General features: G+C 38.4%; 1 protein-coding gene across 2 annotated transcripts in view; it reads left to right on the plus strand.

Moving 5' to 3' along the window:
• LOC131994042 (uncharacterized) overlaps window positions 1–8,385 on the plus strand; it is a 130,574-nt gene extending 122,189 nt beyond the window's left edge. For both annotated transcript variants that reach the window (XM_059360150.1, XM_059360149.1), the window contains exons 4-6: window positions 7,600–7,674; window positions 7,837–8,076; window positions 8,195–8,385. In XM_059360150.1, the coding sequence (XP_059216133.1) occupies window positions 7,600–7,674; window positions 7,837–8,076; window positions 8,195–8,285 (406 nt within the window). In that variant the 3' untranslated portion in view covers window positions 8,286–8,385. The remainder of the gene's footprint in view (window positions 1–7,599; window positions 7,675–7,836; window positions 8,077–8,194) is intronic.
• Window positions 8,386–20,797: the final 12,412 nt, after the last annotated feature.

Here is a 20,797-nt window from a genome sequence, read left to right on the forward strand (position 1 = left end):
TAATGCTGGATAATATCCTGCAATGGAATCTCAACAAAATATATTTAGTTGCAGAGTATAATTTTATTCTACATACCAAACTTCTTTCAAACCAGCAAAAGTTAGTGCTTCTAGGAATCGAACAAGGATAATCGAGAACCAGGTTTATAAGGGAGCTGTACCAGGTAATAGACCAATTTGAACATTACTTAATACAGTTAATGGAAGTCATAATAGAACACTATATACCAAATTTCAGCCAAATCGGATAAAAATTGCGACTTGTAAGAGCCCAAGAAATCAAATCGGGAGATAGTTTTGTATAGGAGCTATATCAGGTTATAGACTGATTTGGACCGTATTTGGCTAAGTTGTTGGACGTCGTAACAGAACACCGCATGCAAAATTTCAGCCAAATCTGACAAAAATTGTTGCTTATGAGGGCTCAAGAAGTCAAATCGGGAGTTCGGTTTATATGGGAACTATATCAGGTTATAGACCGATTCGGACCATACTTGACACAGTTGTTGGTCATAACAGTCATAACAGAACACCGCATGCCAAATTTCAGCCAAATTGCACAAAAATGCGGCTTCCAATTGCTCAAGAAGTCAAATCGGAAGATCGGTTTATATGGGACCTGTATCTAAATCTGAACCGATATTGCAAATTTGTAATCCTCAATGACCTACATCAATATTGAGAAACTGTGTCAAATTTCAAGCGACTAGCTTTACGCGTTCGACCGCTATCGTGATTTTGACAGACGGACGGACATGGCTAGATCGACTCAGAGCGTCGAGACGATCAACAATATGGAGTCTTAGACGAATATTTCGAGGTGTTACAGACGGAATGTCTAGATTAGTACACCCCCATTCTATGGTGGTGGGTATAAAATTTGCCAGAAATATTAATCAATTTAAATAAAACACCTACTTAAAAGGGGTTTGCCAAAGATCTATAAAACAAAGCCAGAGAAGATTGAAGTTCCGCTCAAAAAGCTGCTGAAAACATTGAGGAATAACTATCCAAGGAATTGGATAGTAATTGGATAATATCGGCAAGAGATAAGTCAGGAAGCCCAGAGAAAGCAGCAATATCAATAATCGCCGAAGGAAGCCTGCCTGATAAATGCGGTACAATCAAAGCAGATGTCGAAATGTTTATGCTGCTGTTTGAGCAAGGCCCCAATGTAAATGTACACTCCTTGTGGACAGAAGCAGAAATTGGGTTATTTTTGAATCCTTGCAAGCCGCAATTTTTGAGCCCCTGGAAGCCACAAAAGAATTCTGTTACTATTTCCAACAACTGTGCCAAGTACAGTCTAAATCGGTCTATAACCTGATATAGCTCCCATAAAAACCGACCCCCGATTTGACTTTTTGAGTTATTATAAACGGCAATTTTAGTCCGATTTGGCTGAAGTTGTGTATGGGGTGTTCTGCTACGACTTCCAATAACTGTGCCAAGTACGGTCAAAATCAGACCATAACCTGGTATAGCTTCCATGAAAACCGGTTTATCGGTTATCCTTTTTCGGTTCCTAGAAGCTTTAATTTTTACTGGTTTGACAGAATTTTTCGTATGTAGAATAAAATAATGCCCTTCAACTAAATTAAGTTAGTAAACATATTTAGCAAAATCCATGATGGTGGGTTCGCAAACTTAGCACGTTTTTACTTGTTTTTTATATCATACTAGCAGACCCGGGCCCACTCCGCTGCGCTTTCTTTTACTTTATATGGAACAAAATTTTAATGGGAATATTTTTTTCGACAATTAAAGAGCTTTTAGTGAAATATCATGCTACGAAAATAGTATATCGCTTGACTAACAGTTTAACAATATAAGTGCCTTTATCTGAATCCCATGTGATCTTCATTTGACTACGAATTTAAGTTTCGATGTAAGGTGTACTCCATTCTTAAAATACTTTATTTCAGCCCGATATTCGATATTCTCATGTTATATGATTTAGGGTGTTTTGGGAATTGGGGTGGTCCCCACACATTGCAAATGCAACTTTTGCCTATGAACATTCCACTAAGGAACAGGGGCAAACTTCTCACATATCAATGAGTGCAGTCCGATTAAAGTTTTTAAACGCAATGATAAGGGGCCTCCTTTTTACAGCCGAGTACGAACGGCGTGCCGCAGTGCGACACCTCTTGGAAGAGAAGTTTTACATGGCATAGTACCTTACAAATGTTGCCAGAATAAGGTGGGGAAAACCACCGTTGAAAATTTTTTCTGATGGTCTCGCCAGGATGCGAACCCATGCGTTCAGCGTCATAGGCGGACATACTAACCTCTGCGCTACGGTGGCCTCCAACATAATCCAACATGGTCCGCCAACATTAAGGCAAAATCGTTTTCTAATCTCATTTAAACTTCTTATTGCAAAAGTCAGCAAATATGTCCGGTTTGTGGTATTGGCCTTAAAAACTATAAATATTTAGTTCCACTCTCTTTAAGACCCAAATTGTCTTGGTGAGCTAATACGTCCTATTTGGGGTTGTTATGGTGGTGGGACATCCACTAGGCAGTTAGTCCCTAATGTTGATATCAGATACGTGGTCTGCTCCCACATACCTTTAATTTGAGCCCCATATTTCCATAGTTGGTAAACATGACGGGCTGGGTGGGTGTTTTGAAGGATGGGCGTCCACTCAGTGAGTTGGCCTTGAAAATATATATCGGATTCGTGTTCTACTCTAAAAACCCTCTTATTTGAGCCTCATATTGCAAAAGTCAGAAAATACTTAATATTTGGTTGGTGTTGTGGGGACGGGGGCCCCGTAGACACTTTTCCCGAATATTGATATCAGATTTGTGCTTTACTAACAAAGACCTTTCATTTGAGCCCCATATTGTTATTTGTCCCCCCCCCTAAACACTTGGACCCATATTTGGATATTAAATTCGAATTCTACACTAAAATAACTTTTATTTAAGCCCCATATTCCCATGGTCAGTAAATAAGTTCTGTTAGGGGGGTGTTTTGGGGAAGGAGTCCACCCCCCAAAAACGTGGTCCCACATTTGGATATTACAATAGATTCATATTCTATTTGCAAATAGCTTTCATTTGAGTCCCATATTGCCATGGTCGGTAAATGTGTCCGATTTAGGGATGTTTTGGGGGTTGGGGTGGTTCCCCTAACGCTTGGTCCGACAATTGGATATCAGACACGTTTTCTTATCCTAAATACCTTTCATTTAAGTCTCATATTGACGTGATTGGTCTAAATATATGTTTGGTAGGTTTCAGGGTGGGGCGGCCCCCCTAGGTACCACATCCGAAATTTGGATACAAAACTTTTATTTTCAGGGTACAATATGAGAGCACACAAAATTTCGCTTAAATCGCACCACCCATTTCCGAGATCTGGCGTTTCTAAAAATTTGGGTAAGGGGTAGAGTCCAGTTCAGATATCAAAAAATGTAGTACCCTATTTTCACCACGGGATCATTATGCACCATCTATGAAAATTTCAAGAAAATCGGTTCAGCCGTTTTTGAGTTTATAAGGAACACACAAACAAACAAACACAAATTGATTTTTATATATAAGATTCGTAGTCTACTCCCAAATACCTTGCATGTTGTTCTATATTGATATGACGTCCAATATGTGTGTTTGGAGCTGTTTTTGGGGTTGGGCGACCCCTTGGATACTTGAACCCAAGTTTTTATACCATATTCCTATTCTACTTTCCAATATCTTTCTTCGATACCCATCTTGTCCCTATCGGTACACTTTTGATTTTGGGTGGCGATTTTGGGGGTAATGGGGAAAGGTCCGCCCCCTTCCAATATCAACAAATTATAAAGCCTATACCTCCTTACAAACTATATTCGTAATCTACTCTTGAATACCTTTCATTTGAGTCCCATATTGTCCTGATCGGTCAACTCTTATTTTTTTGTGGTACTTTTGGGGTAAGGGGGAGGGTCCGCCCCCCCTTTCGATATCAAAAAATTATATCGCCTATTTCTTCCGGACCACTCCGCGCAATCTGTGAAATTTTCAAAGAAATCGGTTAAGCCGTTTTTGAGTCTATTTAATTTAACAAATTTACAAACCCAGAAACAAACAAACACAAATTCATTTTTATATATATAGAAGAATAGCTGAGTCCAGCCCTCTCTAGTACGCCCGATAATACTATGCTGGAGAGAAGTACATTTAATTTGTACACCTAGGCGTCCACCTCAGATTCTGATACCAATTTTTGGATTTTAGGTGAATGTAAGTGTGGCAACAAAATTTCACTTAAATCGCCCTACCCATCTCCGAGATCTGGTGTTTTTGAAAATTATTGTTAAGGCCCGTCTTAGAGTAGGAAAGTTAAAGGATAATATCGCAAGCAACCGCAACGAAGTCATAAAGAAGATAAATGCTGTATGATAAATGTTGACGGCTCTGCTCTCTTTCTGTTCATGTTGCATTTTCCAAATTAGCGCCATCTACTGTTTTCAATTGGATCAATTTAATCCATTTGAAAACAGCCAGTAGATGGCGCTAACTTAAAAGTTAGCTACTACTCGCTTGGAGTGGCATAACGCCTATAACATTGATCATCATGTGGTAGTTGTCTATGTGAGGGTTGTGCGCTACACTCCGTCTGCCGCTTGAGCACACATTTGAATAACGCACTCTACTCAAAAATATCTATAATTTGATCACCCATTGTTTTAATTTGTCAAATATTCCAGTGGAGGTAAAGCGCCACTTAGATTATTGGACACAAAGTTTAATTTCATATTCCTAATCAACTCCCAAATACATTTCATTTGAGTCTTATATAGCTATGATCGAGTCAAATGACGATTTTGGGGCCTTTTTGGGGGTGGGGCGACCCGCAAAAACTTAGACATCATTTTGTATGCCATATTGGAAATCTTCTCCCGAGTCCCATTGATAGGTTATGTTAGGTTAGGTTGAAAAAAAAGGGTGCAGATATTAATCCGCCCCATGCCACTATGGACATACACCAAAGCCAGTAATCGGCTTGTTGTGCGCTCTAAAAACTATAAAGTAACCTCCAAAAAGAAAATTTTAAGTTAGCAATTCCGTGCTACTTACAGAATCCTTAATTGTTTTCAATGACACTCCCCTAAGTTGGTTCATGTCTGATATTGTGTCTCCACCTAAGTACTGGTATCTGTTGGACGCGAAAGCCGGGCAATGACAAAGGAAATGCTCCAATGGGTCGGATATCTAGAATAGTCTCCAGTGCCCTAGTGGGCGTGGTTCTCATCGCTCCGACTATGCCAAGACAACATGTTCTCTGAACCTGTTGTATAGTCCTTATGTTGCACTTTTTCTCCATAGCAGTCCACCAAACTACTGAGGCGTAAGAGAGTATTGGTCTTATCACGCTCCTGTAGAGCCAGTGGACTATCCTAGGATTCAGGCCCCATTTCGAGCCAACGGCCCGTCTACATAGTGTCCAACATCCGTGAGCTTTCTAAGTACGCTCCTGAATGTGACACTTCCAATTCAGTTTCCTGTCCTAGATCACACCCAAGTTTTTGACCTTGTCAGATATCGAAATCGTCTTATTGAGGAAACGTCGTGCGTTAAGTTCGCACACCTTCGTCTTCCTCGTGAACAGGCATATTTTAGTCTCCTCTGGGTTAACATGGAGACCTCTGGGTCTAGCCCAGTCATATGCCATATGCAAGACACTTTTGGCCCTTCTGCATAGCTCGTTCGAATCCTTACCTCTTATCCTAACATCCTCTGCGTAGCAGACGGGTTCAAATCCCTCCTCAGTCAGCATCCGTAATAGGTCATATATGGTGGTCACCCATAAGAGTGGCGATAAAATGGCCCCCTGTGGCGTGCCCTGTGCCACTTTCTCCCCTTAAATTTATGGCATTGGACACACAACTTATCCACCTGTTCCTTACTATATGGTTTATTCAGTCTCTAAGGACCGGGTCCACCCGGTACTGGTCTAAGGATTGGAGCAGTGTGTCGCTCCGCACATTGTTAAAAGCCGCCTCGATGTCAATGCATACCGCCAGGGTGTACGTTTTGGCATCGAAGGATTCTCCTATTTCATGCACAGCCTCGTGCAGGGCAGTCTCCACCGCCCTTTGTTTTGAGTAGAAAGGAGGTAAGGCTTATGGGTATCACATAACTTGCCTTGCCGGGCTTAGGTATAAACACCACCCTTGCCTCCTGCCAGGCTTTCGGAGTATATACAAGCCCTAGGCACGCTGTGAAAATTTTGGCCAGACAAGGCGCCAGATAGTCTGCCTCTTTCTGTAGTAACGTTTCGTCAATCTTTTTTATGCTTGGACAATCTAAATTATTTTGCCCAAGTCTTCCTCTGAGTAGCTTTCCGAATTTTGTCCAGTTGGTTTTCAACTTATTCCGGAAGCTTATCGGATTCGGCGCTGGCCGTGCTATTCTAAACCTAATGTTGCGATGGTCAGAGAAAAGGTGTTCAATGGAGACCTTCCAATCCTGAATCTCATCGATCATTCGGAACATATCGTCACATCTAATACCTCCTCCCTAATCCTATTTACAAAGGTATCGGTGTTATCAATATTAAGTGTTATAAGGTCGTTAGTATTCAAGAACTCTGCCAGGGCTTGGCCCCGCTTATTAGTGTTGGTGCTACCCCACGAAATGTAGTGAGAGTTCGCATCGCGCCCTATTAGTACCTCGTTTCCTGTCTGTTTTGCTTTCCTTACCAGCCGTTGCAGTCCCATTGAAATGTATGGGGAACTTTTGGACTTGGAGCGGCCCTTGGGTTCCTTGGACCTGTTTTTAATACCATATTCCTATTCTTCTCTCCAAAACCATTATTTTGATACCCATATTGTCCCGATCGGTCAACCTCGATTTTGGGTGGTGTTTTTGGGATAACGGAGGTGGGTCCGCACCCTACCAATATCAACAAATTATATAGCCTGTTCCTCCTTCCTGACCATATTCGTACTCTACTCCCGAATACATTTCATTCGAGTCCCATATTGTCATTATCGTCCAATATGCCTACTTGTAGTGGTTTTAGGGTCGGGCAGCCCCCGAGGTACTTCGACCTAAATTTTGATATCAATTTTGTATTCTAATCCCGAATACCAATCATTTGAGTAACATATTGCCCAGATCGATCCACTTTTATTTTTGGGTCGTACCTTTGGCATAGGGGGGAGAGTCCGCCCCCCGGAGATTTCAAAGAATTGCTCCTTCCGAACCACGAAAAATTGAAAGAAATCGATTCAGCCGCTTTTAAGTCAATGCGGAACAAACAAATTTACAAACCCACAAACAAAGAACAATCAAACAAACAAACAAATTCACTTTCATATATATAGAAAGAAAAGACAGTTAGAGTATAGATAGGTGCATTCAAAATGCGTGTGACTTGATAAATGAATTTGCTATGGCTCTGGAAGCGAAATCCGGGTGATACATTTTTACAAAATTACAAATCTTTAACTATTTCAATTCCTAATGGGACTTAAACCTTTTCCAAAATTGTTATATTATTTCTTAAAATTAATCCATTTCTATTCTCTAAATATTCATTCAAATGTGGTTGTAGTTATTAATTTTCGTCCATTTTGTGTTCTCTGTTTCTCCCTCTACTAGAATATCATCAATAATTATATTATTCTTCGAAGTTAAATGGGTCATAACTCTTTTCCTCCAATTAATATTTGGCAAGTAAGCAAAACCAAAAACCGAAGACATAGACGAGTATAACATGAACAAAAGAGTTGTATAAAGTCGGTTATGCCCGTCTGTCTGTGAACTTTGACTGGCAACACAAACTGACTTCTTTGTACTTTTGGCTTGTTCCCCTTTCGTTCCGGTTTCTCTTTTCAGTGATAACTACTCCAAGTGTTTGCGGTGTTGGGCGTTTTGCAAATGTTTTGGGAGCTGGCGTTTATCGCTGCCATATATGGCGATTGGCACAACTCTGATGGTGTGGCCCCACAATCTCTGGTTAAGCCATGTGGCCGGCATACTGCTCATCCTGTTGGCGGTTCTGCGTCTGTGTCTAGTCTTTCGCTTTAGCAGCAACTCCAAGGATGAGGGTCTACTGCCGCAATGTGATTTTGAAAAGTACGTTGCACAAAAAAAATTAAGACGCAATGAAACACTGGCATTTGCTTTGTAATAAATCTTTGGTTTTTTGAATGTTTGCTAATTTCGAATGCATACTTATTCCTCTTCATTTTAGAATCGATAGTGGTCCGGATATTGCCGAGGAGGGATTTGTTGAAATTGGCCCATGCCTAGATGAGGATGAGGCGCTCGATGATGTTTGTTAATATTTAACCCTGAAGACAACAGAAGACAACAATTTTCCGATTTTATTTAAGAGAGTATAGTAGAGTTTTAAGAATATTAGAATTATATACAATATTTAAATGCAACAAAATTGTACTTATACAAAAATTCAGAGGAAAAAACAAATTAAAAGGCTTTTATATGTTAAATACTTAAGTGTTCTATCTAAACATTTGTCTGAAGATATATAAACAGGTAAGTCGAAAAATAACAGACGAGCCATGGCATAAAAGGCTAAAGGCTCTATCACACGGCATGCAGTTGTCTTATGACATGTCAAATTTAGCAAATGTTGAGTTGTATATGTCGGGTGATACAAACGAAACTAACATATGAAAATCACTTTTCAAAAAAGCACATGTAATTTTTATCTATTAGAGCGTGTTCTATTTCTTCTGATAAAAACATAAAGAAATTAGCTGTTTTTGTTGTCAGTCGAATGAAAGCAGCCCCAAATTTATGATTTAATCAGCTTTCTCATAACTTTAACAATCATTACGATTTTGCTTAAATTTTTAGGTTATGTCATGGGAAAATAACATACAGGTGTGATAGCAAAAATGATGAATCGTATGTAAGTTGACAATTTTGGCAAACATAACATGTGAATAAAAAAAGTGACATGTCATAAGACATCTACCTGCCTTGTAATAACGCCTTAAGAAATACGTATGTTCGTGTTTTTGTGCTTTTGTGTATTATGCTGAAAAGTAACCCAAAGAAATTTGTAAGAATTCCCGTGCTACTCACAAAATCATTAATCGTTTCTCCGTTCTGCTGTCAGCGGCACAATCATGGCCCAGGGTCTTAGTTCTTCATTGAGGGCCCAGGGTCATAGTTCTGTTTTCGGCTGCCTGACCACAAAACGGCCAAGTAGGCTGAAATGCGAGCAATTCGGAACTTATAAAAGATGCGAGTTGTACTAATAAGCTGTACAGACTGGAATGTTGGAAATCGAGCAATGGTTCTGATTGGTTTTAAATTGGCAAAATCCAGGCTTATCTTCCCATCACCCAGAAAACTTGAAACATTACTTTGAAAAAACGAAGAAGATTGAAACGGATCCCCCCGCAAACGTGTTAAGGACCATGATTTGCGTATCTGCACCAGGAAACTCCGAAATCTTTATAGAGAGGATGCAGTATACACACTGGCGGATGTATTTGAGAAGTACAGGGCAGAAATTACTGCAGTGCAGGAAGCTCAATGGTTCGAGAAAGACTGCACAACAACACCGAAAGGTGACGCCCTGTATTGTGAATTTGTTGTTAGCCGGAAACTGAAACACCTTGTCTCCACATTTACTCCGGTGGATTAAAGGCTAGCCACAATCCGCATAAAGGCCAAATTCTTCAACATCAGTCTTATTTGCGCCATGTCCGTCGGAAGACAAGAACGAACAGCCCAAGAATATTTTCTACAAGCGCCTAAAAAGTGAATGCAACCGCTGTCCCACCCATGATATTAAAATCGTTCTAGGAGATTTTTAACGCGAAAATACGAAAGGAAAATATCTATCGCCCAACAGAGGGAAAAGTTAGCCTACACGAAGAAACTAAATGACTTCCCCGCGGCAAAGAACATGGTAGTTTGCAGCACCTGATTTCAACATCGAAGGCTTCACTGCCACCCGATCAAAACTCTAGAAACCAAATAGATCATGTCGAGCCCTTCCCGTGAAAATTATATAAGCGAAAAATTAAAATTTTACAGCCGTACAAGGTGACATGACAAAAAATTCACAAAATTGGATGGGATGACCATCGATTAAAACTTCTTGAGCTAGATGAGATCACTGGCATTTCATAATGTGCTGTACATTGCAAATTGGCGATAGAACTGTGCTAACTTATTGCAACGTTTGAGTGATGAAAATAAAGAAAAGGCCACATTTACACAGAAAAACGAAAACTTTTGGAATATATATTTGATCCAAACAAATACCATTTTTATAGTAACTGCGTAACGTTAGTAGTGAATTTGCCACATTTTATGTAAACGTCACTTCATTTATGGTAAAACTTTTATAAGTTTCGTCGGTGGTAAATAGTGGTTCTTTTATGCGTAAATTCAGAAATTCTTTTAAGCCCGTTTACTTTATTTATCTTTTGTGTGTCTTCCATTTGGGAGAGAGTATGAGCTCGTGAGCATAGTAAGGCGTACACTCAAAAGATGAATTTGTAACTTTTTCAATGAAAGGATATTGGTAAATTTTTACGAGAAAAAAAATACTTTTATTACGAAGTTTTTCTTTTATTGCCACTATGTAACGTTTCCCCTCAACATAACAAACGGTAGCCATGATCGTAGTATTATGGAATGTAACTAACTTTGTTTATTGTAAACCTTTTAAAAACTTCGCCTACGGTAAAGGTACCTTTATTTTGTTGTAAAACCAAAAACTCTTTAATGGCCTGTAAACGATTATTCGTTTAAAGGACCAATATATATATATATATATATATATATATATATATATATATATATATATATATATATATATATATATATATATATATATATATATATATATATATAATTGTTTATCATAACATCGAAACAAAACCACGCGTATTCTGGAAGAGATGGAATAGCCAACTCAGATTTGCTTATAATTGATAAAAATTTGAGTTAAAATTTTGTTGCAATAGTAAATTTAACTTAGTAGCCTTGTCAATATGCCCAATCTATTTTAAAATTAACAAATAAAAACGTGCTAAGTTCAGCCGGGCCGAATCTTATGCGTCCTCTAGATGCTCACGAAGTCAAGGCCCAAGATCAGTTTATATGGCAGCTATATCAAAGCATGAACCGATTTGGCCCATTTACAATCCCAACCGACCTACACTAATAAGATTTATTTGTGCAAATTTTTCAAGCTTTACTCTTTATGACATAAAATGTCATAATGACTAAGAATATATATATATCATTTATGGGGTCTTACACACATACAAAACGGAATGACGAAATTAGTATACCTCCTATGTTCCTATGGTGGGTATAAAACGATTATACATATACATAAGCATGACGTCAAATTAATTTATAAGTAACGAAAAACTAGTTGAAACCGCGAGTAACATTGTACATATATACCAAGAATAAAAAATAATGTCAGTGTAAAAAAAACTATATTTGTCATAAATTCTTGCGCGAATTAATCGCAAAAAACAATGTACTTTTATCGTTAACAATATTTAACGATTTTCAGAAAAGAAGTTTACTTGGCGAAAATGTCTTTTATGTGAAACGAAATAGTTTTTTCCGTGTACGTAGTGGTGTGCAAATTTGATACAATTTTGCGCTATAAAGAAACATCTATCCTACTCATCACTAATCCTTGTATTTACAAAAACAATAACATAAAATGCAAATTCATATTACGAAACTAATTTGAGTTGGTGATTTTCAAAAACATTTTTTTGCGTAAGGCGCTTTCTGAGATGTGCCAAAAAAAAAAATTAATAATAAAAATATTTTCGAAAAATCAACCGAAAATATTTTTTTAAAACAAGGAGAATATCTCAACTGCGCTTTTTATCACATTAAAACAAGTAAAAAGGCATTAAGCTCGGCCGGTCCGAACTTCTGATACCCACCACCGAACTTCTGTCGCCACAATCTGGTGAAAATTGGATAAATTATGTACCCAAATTCGGCACGAACTTTGAGTGGTCTAATAAATATAAGTCACTGTTGAATTTTGTATTTAAAATTTCAACAAAATCGGGTAATAAATAAAGCTTTTATGAGCTTCAGAGCCTTAACCGGAATATCGGTCTATATGACAGCTATATCTAAAAACAGTCCGATCTTTACCATATTTGGGTCGGATGGCGGGTGGCCTAAAACTACACACTATTTCAAATTTCAGCGAAATCAGATAAAAAACAAGTAAAAGCGTGCTAAGTTCGGCCGGGCCGAATCTTATATACCATCCACCATGGAGCGCATTTGTCAGTTCTTTTCCCGGTTCTTCTTAGGCAAAAAATGATATAAGAAAAGATTTGCTCTGCTATTAGAGCGATATCAAGATATGATCCGGTTTAGACCACAATTAAATTATATGTTGGAGACCTGTGTAAAATATCAGCCAATTCGAATAAGAATTGCGCCCTTTGGGGGCTCAAAAAGTAAAATAGAGAGATCGATTTATATGGGAGCTGTATCGGGCTATAGACCGATTCAGGTCATAATAAACACGTATGTTGATGGTCATGAGAGGATCCGTCGTACAAAATTTCAGGCAAATCGGATAAGAATTGCGCTCTCAAAAGGCCGAAGAAGTCAAGACCCAAGATCGGTTTATATGGCAGCTACATCAGGTTATGGACCGATTTGAACCATACTTGGCACAGTTGTTGGATATCATAACAAAACACGTCGTGCAGAATTTCATTCCAATCGGATAAGAATTGCGCACTCTAGAGGCTCGAGAAGTCAAGACCCAAGATCGGTTTATATGGCAGCTATATCAAAATATGGACCGATATGGCCCATTTACAATACCAACGGAACTACACTAAAAAGAAGTATTTTTGCAAAATTTCAAGCGGCTAGCTTTACTCCTTCGGAAGTTTGCGTGCTTTCGACAGACAAGCAGACGGACGGACGGACGGACATTGCTAGATCGACATAAAATGTCGCGACGATCAAGAATATATATACTTTATGGGGTCTCAGACGAATATTTCGAGAAGTTACAAACAGAATGACGAAATTAGTATACCCCCCATCCTATGGTGGAGGGTATAATAAAGCTTTTATGGGCTTCAGACCCTTTATCGGCAGATCGTACTGTATGGACGCTATATCTAAATATTGTCCGATACAATCCATATTTGGGACGGACGACGGGAGACCTAAAACTACAAACTATTTCAAAAATCAACAAAATCGGGTAATAAATAGAGCTGTTATGGTCTTCAGACCCTTTATCGGGAGATCGGTCAATATGGCAGCTATATCTAAATAAAGTCCGATCTGAACCATATTTGGGTCCTATGTTGGGTCCTAAAGTTACGAACTGTTTCAAATTTCAGCAAAATCGGATGAAAATAAAGATTTTATTTGCATTACACCCTCTATCGAAAAATCGGTCTATATAGCAGCTATATCCAAATATGGTCCGATTTGGCCCGTTCAAGAACTTAACCAGCGTGCATCAAAAAGACGTATCTGTGCCAAATTTCAGCTTAATATCTCAATTTTGGAAGGCTCTAGAGTGATTACGACAGACGGACAGACACACGGACATCGTTAAATCGTCTTAGAATTTTACGACGATCTGGGATATATATACTTTGTGGTGTCGGAAATTGATATTTCGACGTGTTGCAAACGGAATGACTAAATGAATATACCCCCTATCCTACAGTGGTGGGTATAAAAATGTTAAAAGTAAAGCAGCTCTTTTTACAACATTAAAAAATTTTCAGATTTTTAAAATATATTTCTTTCAGTCACATTCAAAGAATTGAAAAATATATCTATTAAAATATGTTTTGCCAGAAGCGTTTTATATCGCGAATATGACAGTGCTCTTGAGGAGTCTGGGGCACATAAGTATGGTCCCTCCTTCCGGTTCTGAGAGTTCTTGTGGTGTCTACTATCTGCCACATCACGCCATTATAAAACCGGACAACACGATTACCAGAGTAAAGGTTGTGTTTATCGCTTCCTCACCCACATCCAATGGAACTAGCCTTAACGATGTCTCGATGAATCGGGTCGATTTTACAAAATGATCTGACTTTTCTGATATTGTTTTTAGCGGCGACATTACGTGTATCCCCAAAATCTGATAGATCCTTAACATACTCCATTCCAACGTATCTTTTTCGAAGTAGCCCTAGTTGTCCGATCCGGGATTATGCACTCAATACTGTGACTTTTGGAATGAGCTGCGCACCATACCTAGCGATTAGAACTCTTTGGCATCTGGCGCAGAGTGTGGAGGTCAAATATCTCTTGGCAGGTGACATTCTATGCAACTCCATTTATGCGGATGGTGCTCCAGTTGGGGCTCACACAATTTCTGCTGCCAAATAGGCTAGAAATCAGTGGGTCAGTGCTTTGGAGTTTGCCGGGTTCTCCATGAAGAAATGGATTGCAAATTGTGACAAAATTCTATCCGACATTTTCAAAGAGGATCTACGTTGTGAAGTTTTTTTTTTTAAATTAGATGATAACAGAACGACAAAGACATTGGACATTCGCTGGAATGCAATGTCTGATTCCTTTCCTCCCTCCATTCAATCATTTTTCGAATCCACTTGCTATTCGAAAGGATGGTGCTTTCTAAGATTTCGAAATTTGTTATCCTGCGGGATGGCTCTCACCTTGCATAATTGTTGCAAAAATAATAATGCAAGATATCTGGACGGAAAAGATTGATTCGGACGAGAATATTTCTCCTCGGTTTCTGTCTCAATAGATATCATTTCAAACTTATTATCCAATTACAAATTCCATTAAAATTCCACGTTGGGTCCACCATACTCCTGATTGGGGGTTCTGTGGTACATCCGAGAAAGCGTATGCAGCAATCCTTTATATTCGAATAAAGACGTCTAATTCCATTCTCACTACTCTTATTTCATCGGAACCAAGAGTGGCGTCCATAAAAACACTATCAATCCCACGTTTAGAGTTATGCGGCGCTGCTTTATTGACAGAAATGATAGACAATAATATTCCGCAGTTGAATATTCTTGATTATACGGTGCATTGTTGTACTGATTCCACTATCGTGTTGTCCTGGGGGGATGCAAAAATTAATATATGGAATGGGAGCGTAATTTCTGGAGTTAGAAGAAAGAAACACCGATGAGCCAGGAGTCCAGAACAAAGAGACAAACTATGGAGAATTTGTTTGTTTTGTTCATGCAGTTGGGTTTATATATGCAAAACCCCGAAGAAGTAAAGGGATAGAAGAATAAAAACACAACACTGAGTAAGGGTGGGTATGACAATTTTGGATTTTATTGGATGAACGGATAAACGATGTTATCAGTTGGATGGTTGAAGTTAGACATGTACCAATTGTATCAGCAATTGCAACTTACCAATGATTGTCAAATCTTTCGTCAAAAATATATGCTATTCTCATTGACAACATGAAGTTCAAGTTAAAGTTGACGTTAGAAAGTGATAGTAATTGGGAATTTTCTTGAGAAAGTGTAGGGTACGCCATATTCGTATGTCCAATATCTTTGTTTGGGGAACTTTTGGGGTTGGAGTGGCCCCTGGGTTCCTTGGACCTAACTTTTAATACCAAATTTGTACTCTACTGTCCTATACCTTTCATTTGATACTCATATTGTCTCGGTCGGTCAACCTTGATTTTGGGTGGTGTTTCTTGGGTAACGGAGGAGGGTCCGCACCCTTCTAATATCAACTAATTATATAGCCTATTCCTCGTTTCTGACCACATTCATAATCTCCTCTCAAATACTTTTCATTCGAGTCCCATCATTATCGTTCAATATTCCTATTTGAAGGGGTTTTCGGGGTCGGGGAAGCCCTCGAGGTACTTGGACCCAAATTTTGATATCAAATTTGTATTTTACTCTCGAATACCTTTCATTTGAGTCCCATACTGTCCCGATCGGTCTACTTTTATTTTTGGGTGGTACTTTTGGGGTAAGGGGAAGGGTCCGCCCCCCTGAAGATATCTGTGAAAATTTTAAAGAAATCAGTTTAGCCGTTTTTGAGTCTATACGGAGCAAACAAATTTACGAACCCGCAAACCAACTTACAAACAAACACAAATTCATTTTTACATATATACTAGATGAACCGGGCCCGCTCCCCTGCGCCTTCTTTACTTAATATGGAACAAGATTATCCTTTAAATATTTATTTTCGACAATTAAAGAGCTTTTAGTGAAATTCCATGCTACAAAAATAGTATTTGGATATATATCGCTTGGCTAACAGTTAAATAATTTAAATGCCTTCATCTGAATCCCATTACTGATTTATGAATCCGCTCAACGCGTTTAGGGTCATTTGAGATTGGATGTTAGATGTACTCCATTCCTAAGAGACTTTATTTGAGCCCGATATTCTCATGGGGGTTATGGGAGTAAGAAGGCTCCCAGGCTGGCGGTTGGTGGGTTTAGGGGGTAGTGTGGACTATTAAATATATTCCATTTGATACCCATATTGCCCCGGTTCTTTAAAACTGCAATACCCCATGTGGTAGATTTGAAATATGATTTTGAATGTAGATAACCAATACAAAACAAAAAAAAAAATAATTAGTGTGGATCTGAAAGATACCATCAGGCCTGAACATCTTTACAACCACCTTCAAAATGCTTGACATTATGTCCGTTCAGCTAGACATGTAGATCTCGACGTTAAAGGACCCAAATAAATTGTATTTTCGGTGTTAGTGTCGGAGGACCTGTCAATAAAACAAAAAACACCAAACTGTTATGTAGGACGACCGACCATTGTATTCAAACGAAAGGACGTGTCAGAAGGCATTCGCCCTCCACCCATCCTACCCAAACATAAGGAACTTAAAATTATTAATGAAGGCCGATCAGGATAGAATAGGACAGCAGTAATAGGTCTATGGCAGGAGAGTACACTTTTTACCCTCAATTTGGGATGGACACAGGAGGGCCTGCGGATCTTTAGAAATATGGTATCCCAAGTGGTAGCTGTGAAATATGATTTTGAATGTAGATAACCAATACAAAAAAAATGCGTTTGCTCAAACAAAATCGTGGTCTAGATGCTGATAGGAGGCCACCGTAGCGCAAAGGTTTGTATGTCCGCCTATGACGCTGGACGCCTAGGTTCGAATCCTGGCAGTTACATCACCAAACACGCAGTGTAATCGGATATGATTTCTTTTTGGATTTAGTTAAATTCAGATCATAAAAATGTCAGTGTAAACGTGCTATTTGTTATCTGTCTTGTAATTTTTCCCATTTTCAGTAACGATATCAACAACTCTTACTCTGCCATCACTACCTGAATAGACCTTTGAAATACGTCCAAGGCGCCAGGAATTAGGCGGAATGTTTTCTTCCCGGATCACCACCAACATTAATTTTTTAAACTTTCCGTAGGTTTCTCCCACTTGTGGAGTTTGTTTAACTCCTTCAAATACTCATCTTTCCAGCGAATACAGAAGTGTTGGTGAATTACCTTAAAACTTTGCCAAGGATTGAGTGGGGCTAAGATTGGCGAATCAATGAGGAAGTGTCCTGGAATAGGGGCATCGAAATCAGATGGATTTTGGTACATTGGAGAAATTAGATGCGAATTTAGACAGAATTCTACTCGGGACAACAATGTATGTAACTCCTCAAAAGTATATTTGAAGTTATCACCTACTTTACGAAAATGAAGATTAAAGATTTTTACACGCGCTTCCTAGAGACCTCCCATATTAGGTGCACCAGGTGGGATGAAATGGCAGGATATATTCTGATGGGAATGACTGGATACAATGGTCTGATGTGAAGTTTTGATGAATTACTTAGCAATGGTTTTGAAAGCACTAATGGGTGAATGTTGCTGCGTTGTCCGAATGGATATGAAAGGGACAGCCTCGGCGAGAGACCAACCTACTGAACGCCGCAAAAAAAGTAGAAAGGTCAGATGAGGCTTCGAGACAGGGACGTAGCCAGGATTTTATTTTGGGGGGCTACCCCACATTTTTTTCAAAATCGAAAAATTTCGAAAGCAACGCGCTTGAAATTTTGCACAAATACATATTATTAGTGTAGGTTAGTTGTAAATGGGCTAAATCGGTCTATGTTTTGATATAGCTGCCATATAAACCTACCTTGGGTCTTGATTTCTTGAGCTTCTAGAGGTCGCAATTCCTATCCGATTTGGCTGAAATTTTGCATGAAGTGTTCTGGTATGACTTCCAACAACTGTACCAAGTATAATCTATATCAGTTCATAACCTGATGTAGCCGCCATATAAGCCGATCTTCCGAATAGACTTCTTGAGCCTCTAGAGGATGCAATTCTTATCCGATTTGGCCAAAATGACCAACTGTGTTAAGTATGGTCTAAATCAGTCCATATCTTGATATCTTCCGATTAGACTTCTTGAGCTTCTAGAGGGCGAAATTCTTATCCAATATGGTTGAAATTTTGGATATGTCGTTTTGGTATGACTTCCAACAACTGTTCTAAGTATGGCCTCTGGAGGGCGAAATTATTACTCGATTTACCTGAAATTTTGGAGGCGGTGTTTTTCTATGACTGGCGTTTTTCTATTCGAAAAAGTCATTTAAAGAACTTGACAAATGCGATCCATGGTGGAGGGTTTAAAGATTCAGCCCTGCCGAACTTAGCACGCTTAGCACTTGTGTTTTGTTTTTTATTTTTTTTTTAATTGTGGTCAATATTGCGTGCAGGAACTGACCCATCGGCGGTGACATTTGGTCATAAAGTAAGAGCTGAATTTTATACTGATTGCCAATACACTATTTATAGGCCGAACCTAATCTTTCAAAGCCTTCAAAGTGTGATTGTCTTTGCGAGTATCCAAGTTTTAGAGTGAAAGTTTCGGCGAATCAACTTCAGTATTTTTATGATTTGTTTTTTCTATTGCTCTCATTTTTGTTCTCAAACTAATTGATGTCAAATGACCTAGCAGCTGACATAAGTATTATTTAAAACTTGCTCTCATAGATAAAAGTCTGTAGACTAATATTATTGTATTTTAACACATTTCCTCACTTAAGTTGGGTATTAAGTTCGTGTCTCACAGTGAAAATTAATATTTTTACTATTACTTTTTGTAGATAATAGATCTTTAAGCAAAAAGAAATCAATCATTAGGGCATTCTCATTATTTATGATAAAATTTAAATAAAATTCTTATTGTATCAGTGATATTTTTGTAGTTTTTTTGAAATGTAATCTTAAAAAACATGGGTATTTCACTGTGAAACACCAACTTAATACCCACCTTTTTGTAAACTTGCAATTTGACTCGTCGAATTTCATTAAAGATTTTAGTACATAGCACATAAAGAAATCGTTATTCGAAAAATCTTTTCATTATAAAAAGATTTTCTTGGAAGAAAATTAAAAATTCGAAATGTAAATTTAAAATTTTTGTTTAAATTTTTGTTTACGGATAAAATTTCAATCAAGATAATAAAACGAGAATGAAGAGAAAATTCAAATAGAAATATGTCAAATAAATATATGTACATATGTCTATAGTACATTTTTGGAAGAAGATTTTGGTTTAAAGAAACTTTCAATTACTTTCCGTTTAAAACAATCACACAAATTGTATCTTTTTATACCCTCCACCATAGGATGGGGGGTATACTAATTTCGTCATTCTGTTCTCTTTATTCTCTCTTCTCGTTATGTCGATCTAGCCATGTCCGTCCGTCCGTCTGTCTGTCGAAAGCACGCTAACTTCCGAAGGAGTAAAGGTAGCCTCTTGAAATTTTGCACAAAAACTTCTTATTAGTGTAGATCGGTTGGTATTGTAAATGGGCCATATCGGTCCATGTTTTGATATAGCTGCCATATAAACCAATCTGGGGCTTGAATTCTTGAGCCTCTAGAGTGCGCAATTCTTATCCGATTGGAATGAAATATGGCACGACGTATTTTCTTAGTATATCCAACTACTGTGCCAAGTATGGTTGAAATCGGTCCATAACCTGATATAGCTGCCGTATAAACCGATCTTGGGTCTTGACTTCTTGAGCCTCTAGAGAGCGCAATTATTATCCGATTGGGATGAAATTTTGCACGACGTGTTTTCTTATGATGTCCAATAATTGTGCCAAGTATGGTTTAAATTAGTCCATAAACTGATATAGCTGCCATATAAACCGATCTTGGGTCTTGATTTCTTGAGCCTCTAGAGTGCGCAATTCTTATCCGATTGGAATGAAAATTGGCACGACGTGTTTTGTTATGATATCCAACTACTGTGCCAAGTATGGTTCAAATCGGTCCATAACCTGATATAGCTGCCGTATAAACCGATCTTGGGTCTTGACTTCTTGAGCCTCTAGAGAGCGCAATTATTATCCGATTTGAATGAAATTTTGCACGACGTGTTTTCTTATGATGTCCAACAACAGTGCCAAGTATGGTTTAAATTAGTCCATAACCTGATATAGCTGCCATATAAACCGATCATGGGTCTTGACTTCTTGAGCCTCTAGAGAGCGCAATTATTATCCGATTGGAATGAAATTTTGCACGACGTGTTCTCTTATGATGTCCAACAACAGTGCCAAGTATGGTTTAAATTAGTCCATAACCTGATATAGCTGCCATATAAACCGATCATGGGTCTTGACTTCTTGAGCCTCTAGAGAGCGCAATTATTATCCGATTGGAATGAAATTTTGCACGACGTGTTCTCTTATGATGTCCAACAACAGTGCCAAGTATGGTTTAAATTAGTCCATAACCTGATATAGCTGCCATATAAACCGATCTTGGGTCTTGACTTCTTGAGCCTCTAGAG

This window comes from Stomoxys calcitrans, chromosome 1 (assembly GCF_963082655.1).
Source record: "Stomoxys calcitrans chromosome 1, idStoCalc2.1, whole genome shotgun sequence".
Classification (NCBI taxonomy): Eukaryota; Metazoa; Arthropoda; class Insecta; order Diptera; family Muscidae; genus Stomoxys; species Stomoxys calcitrans.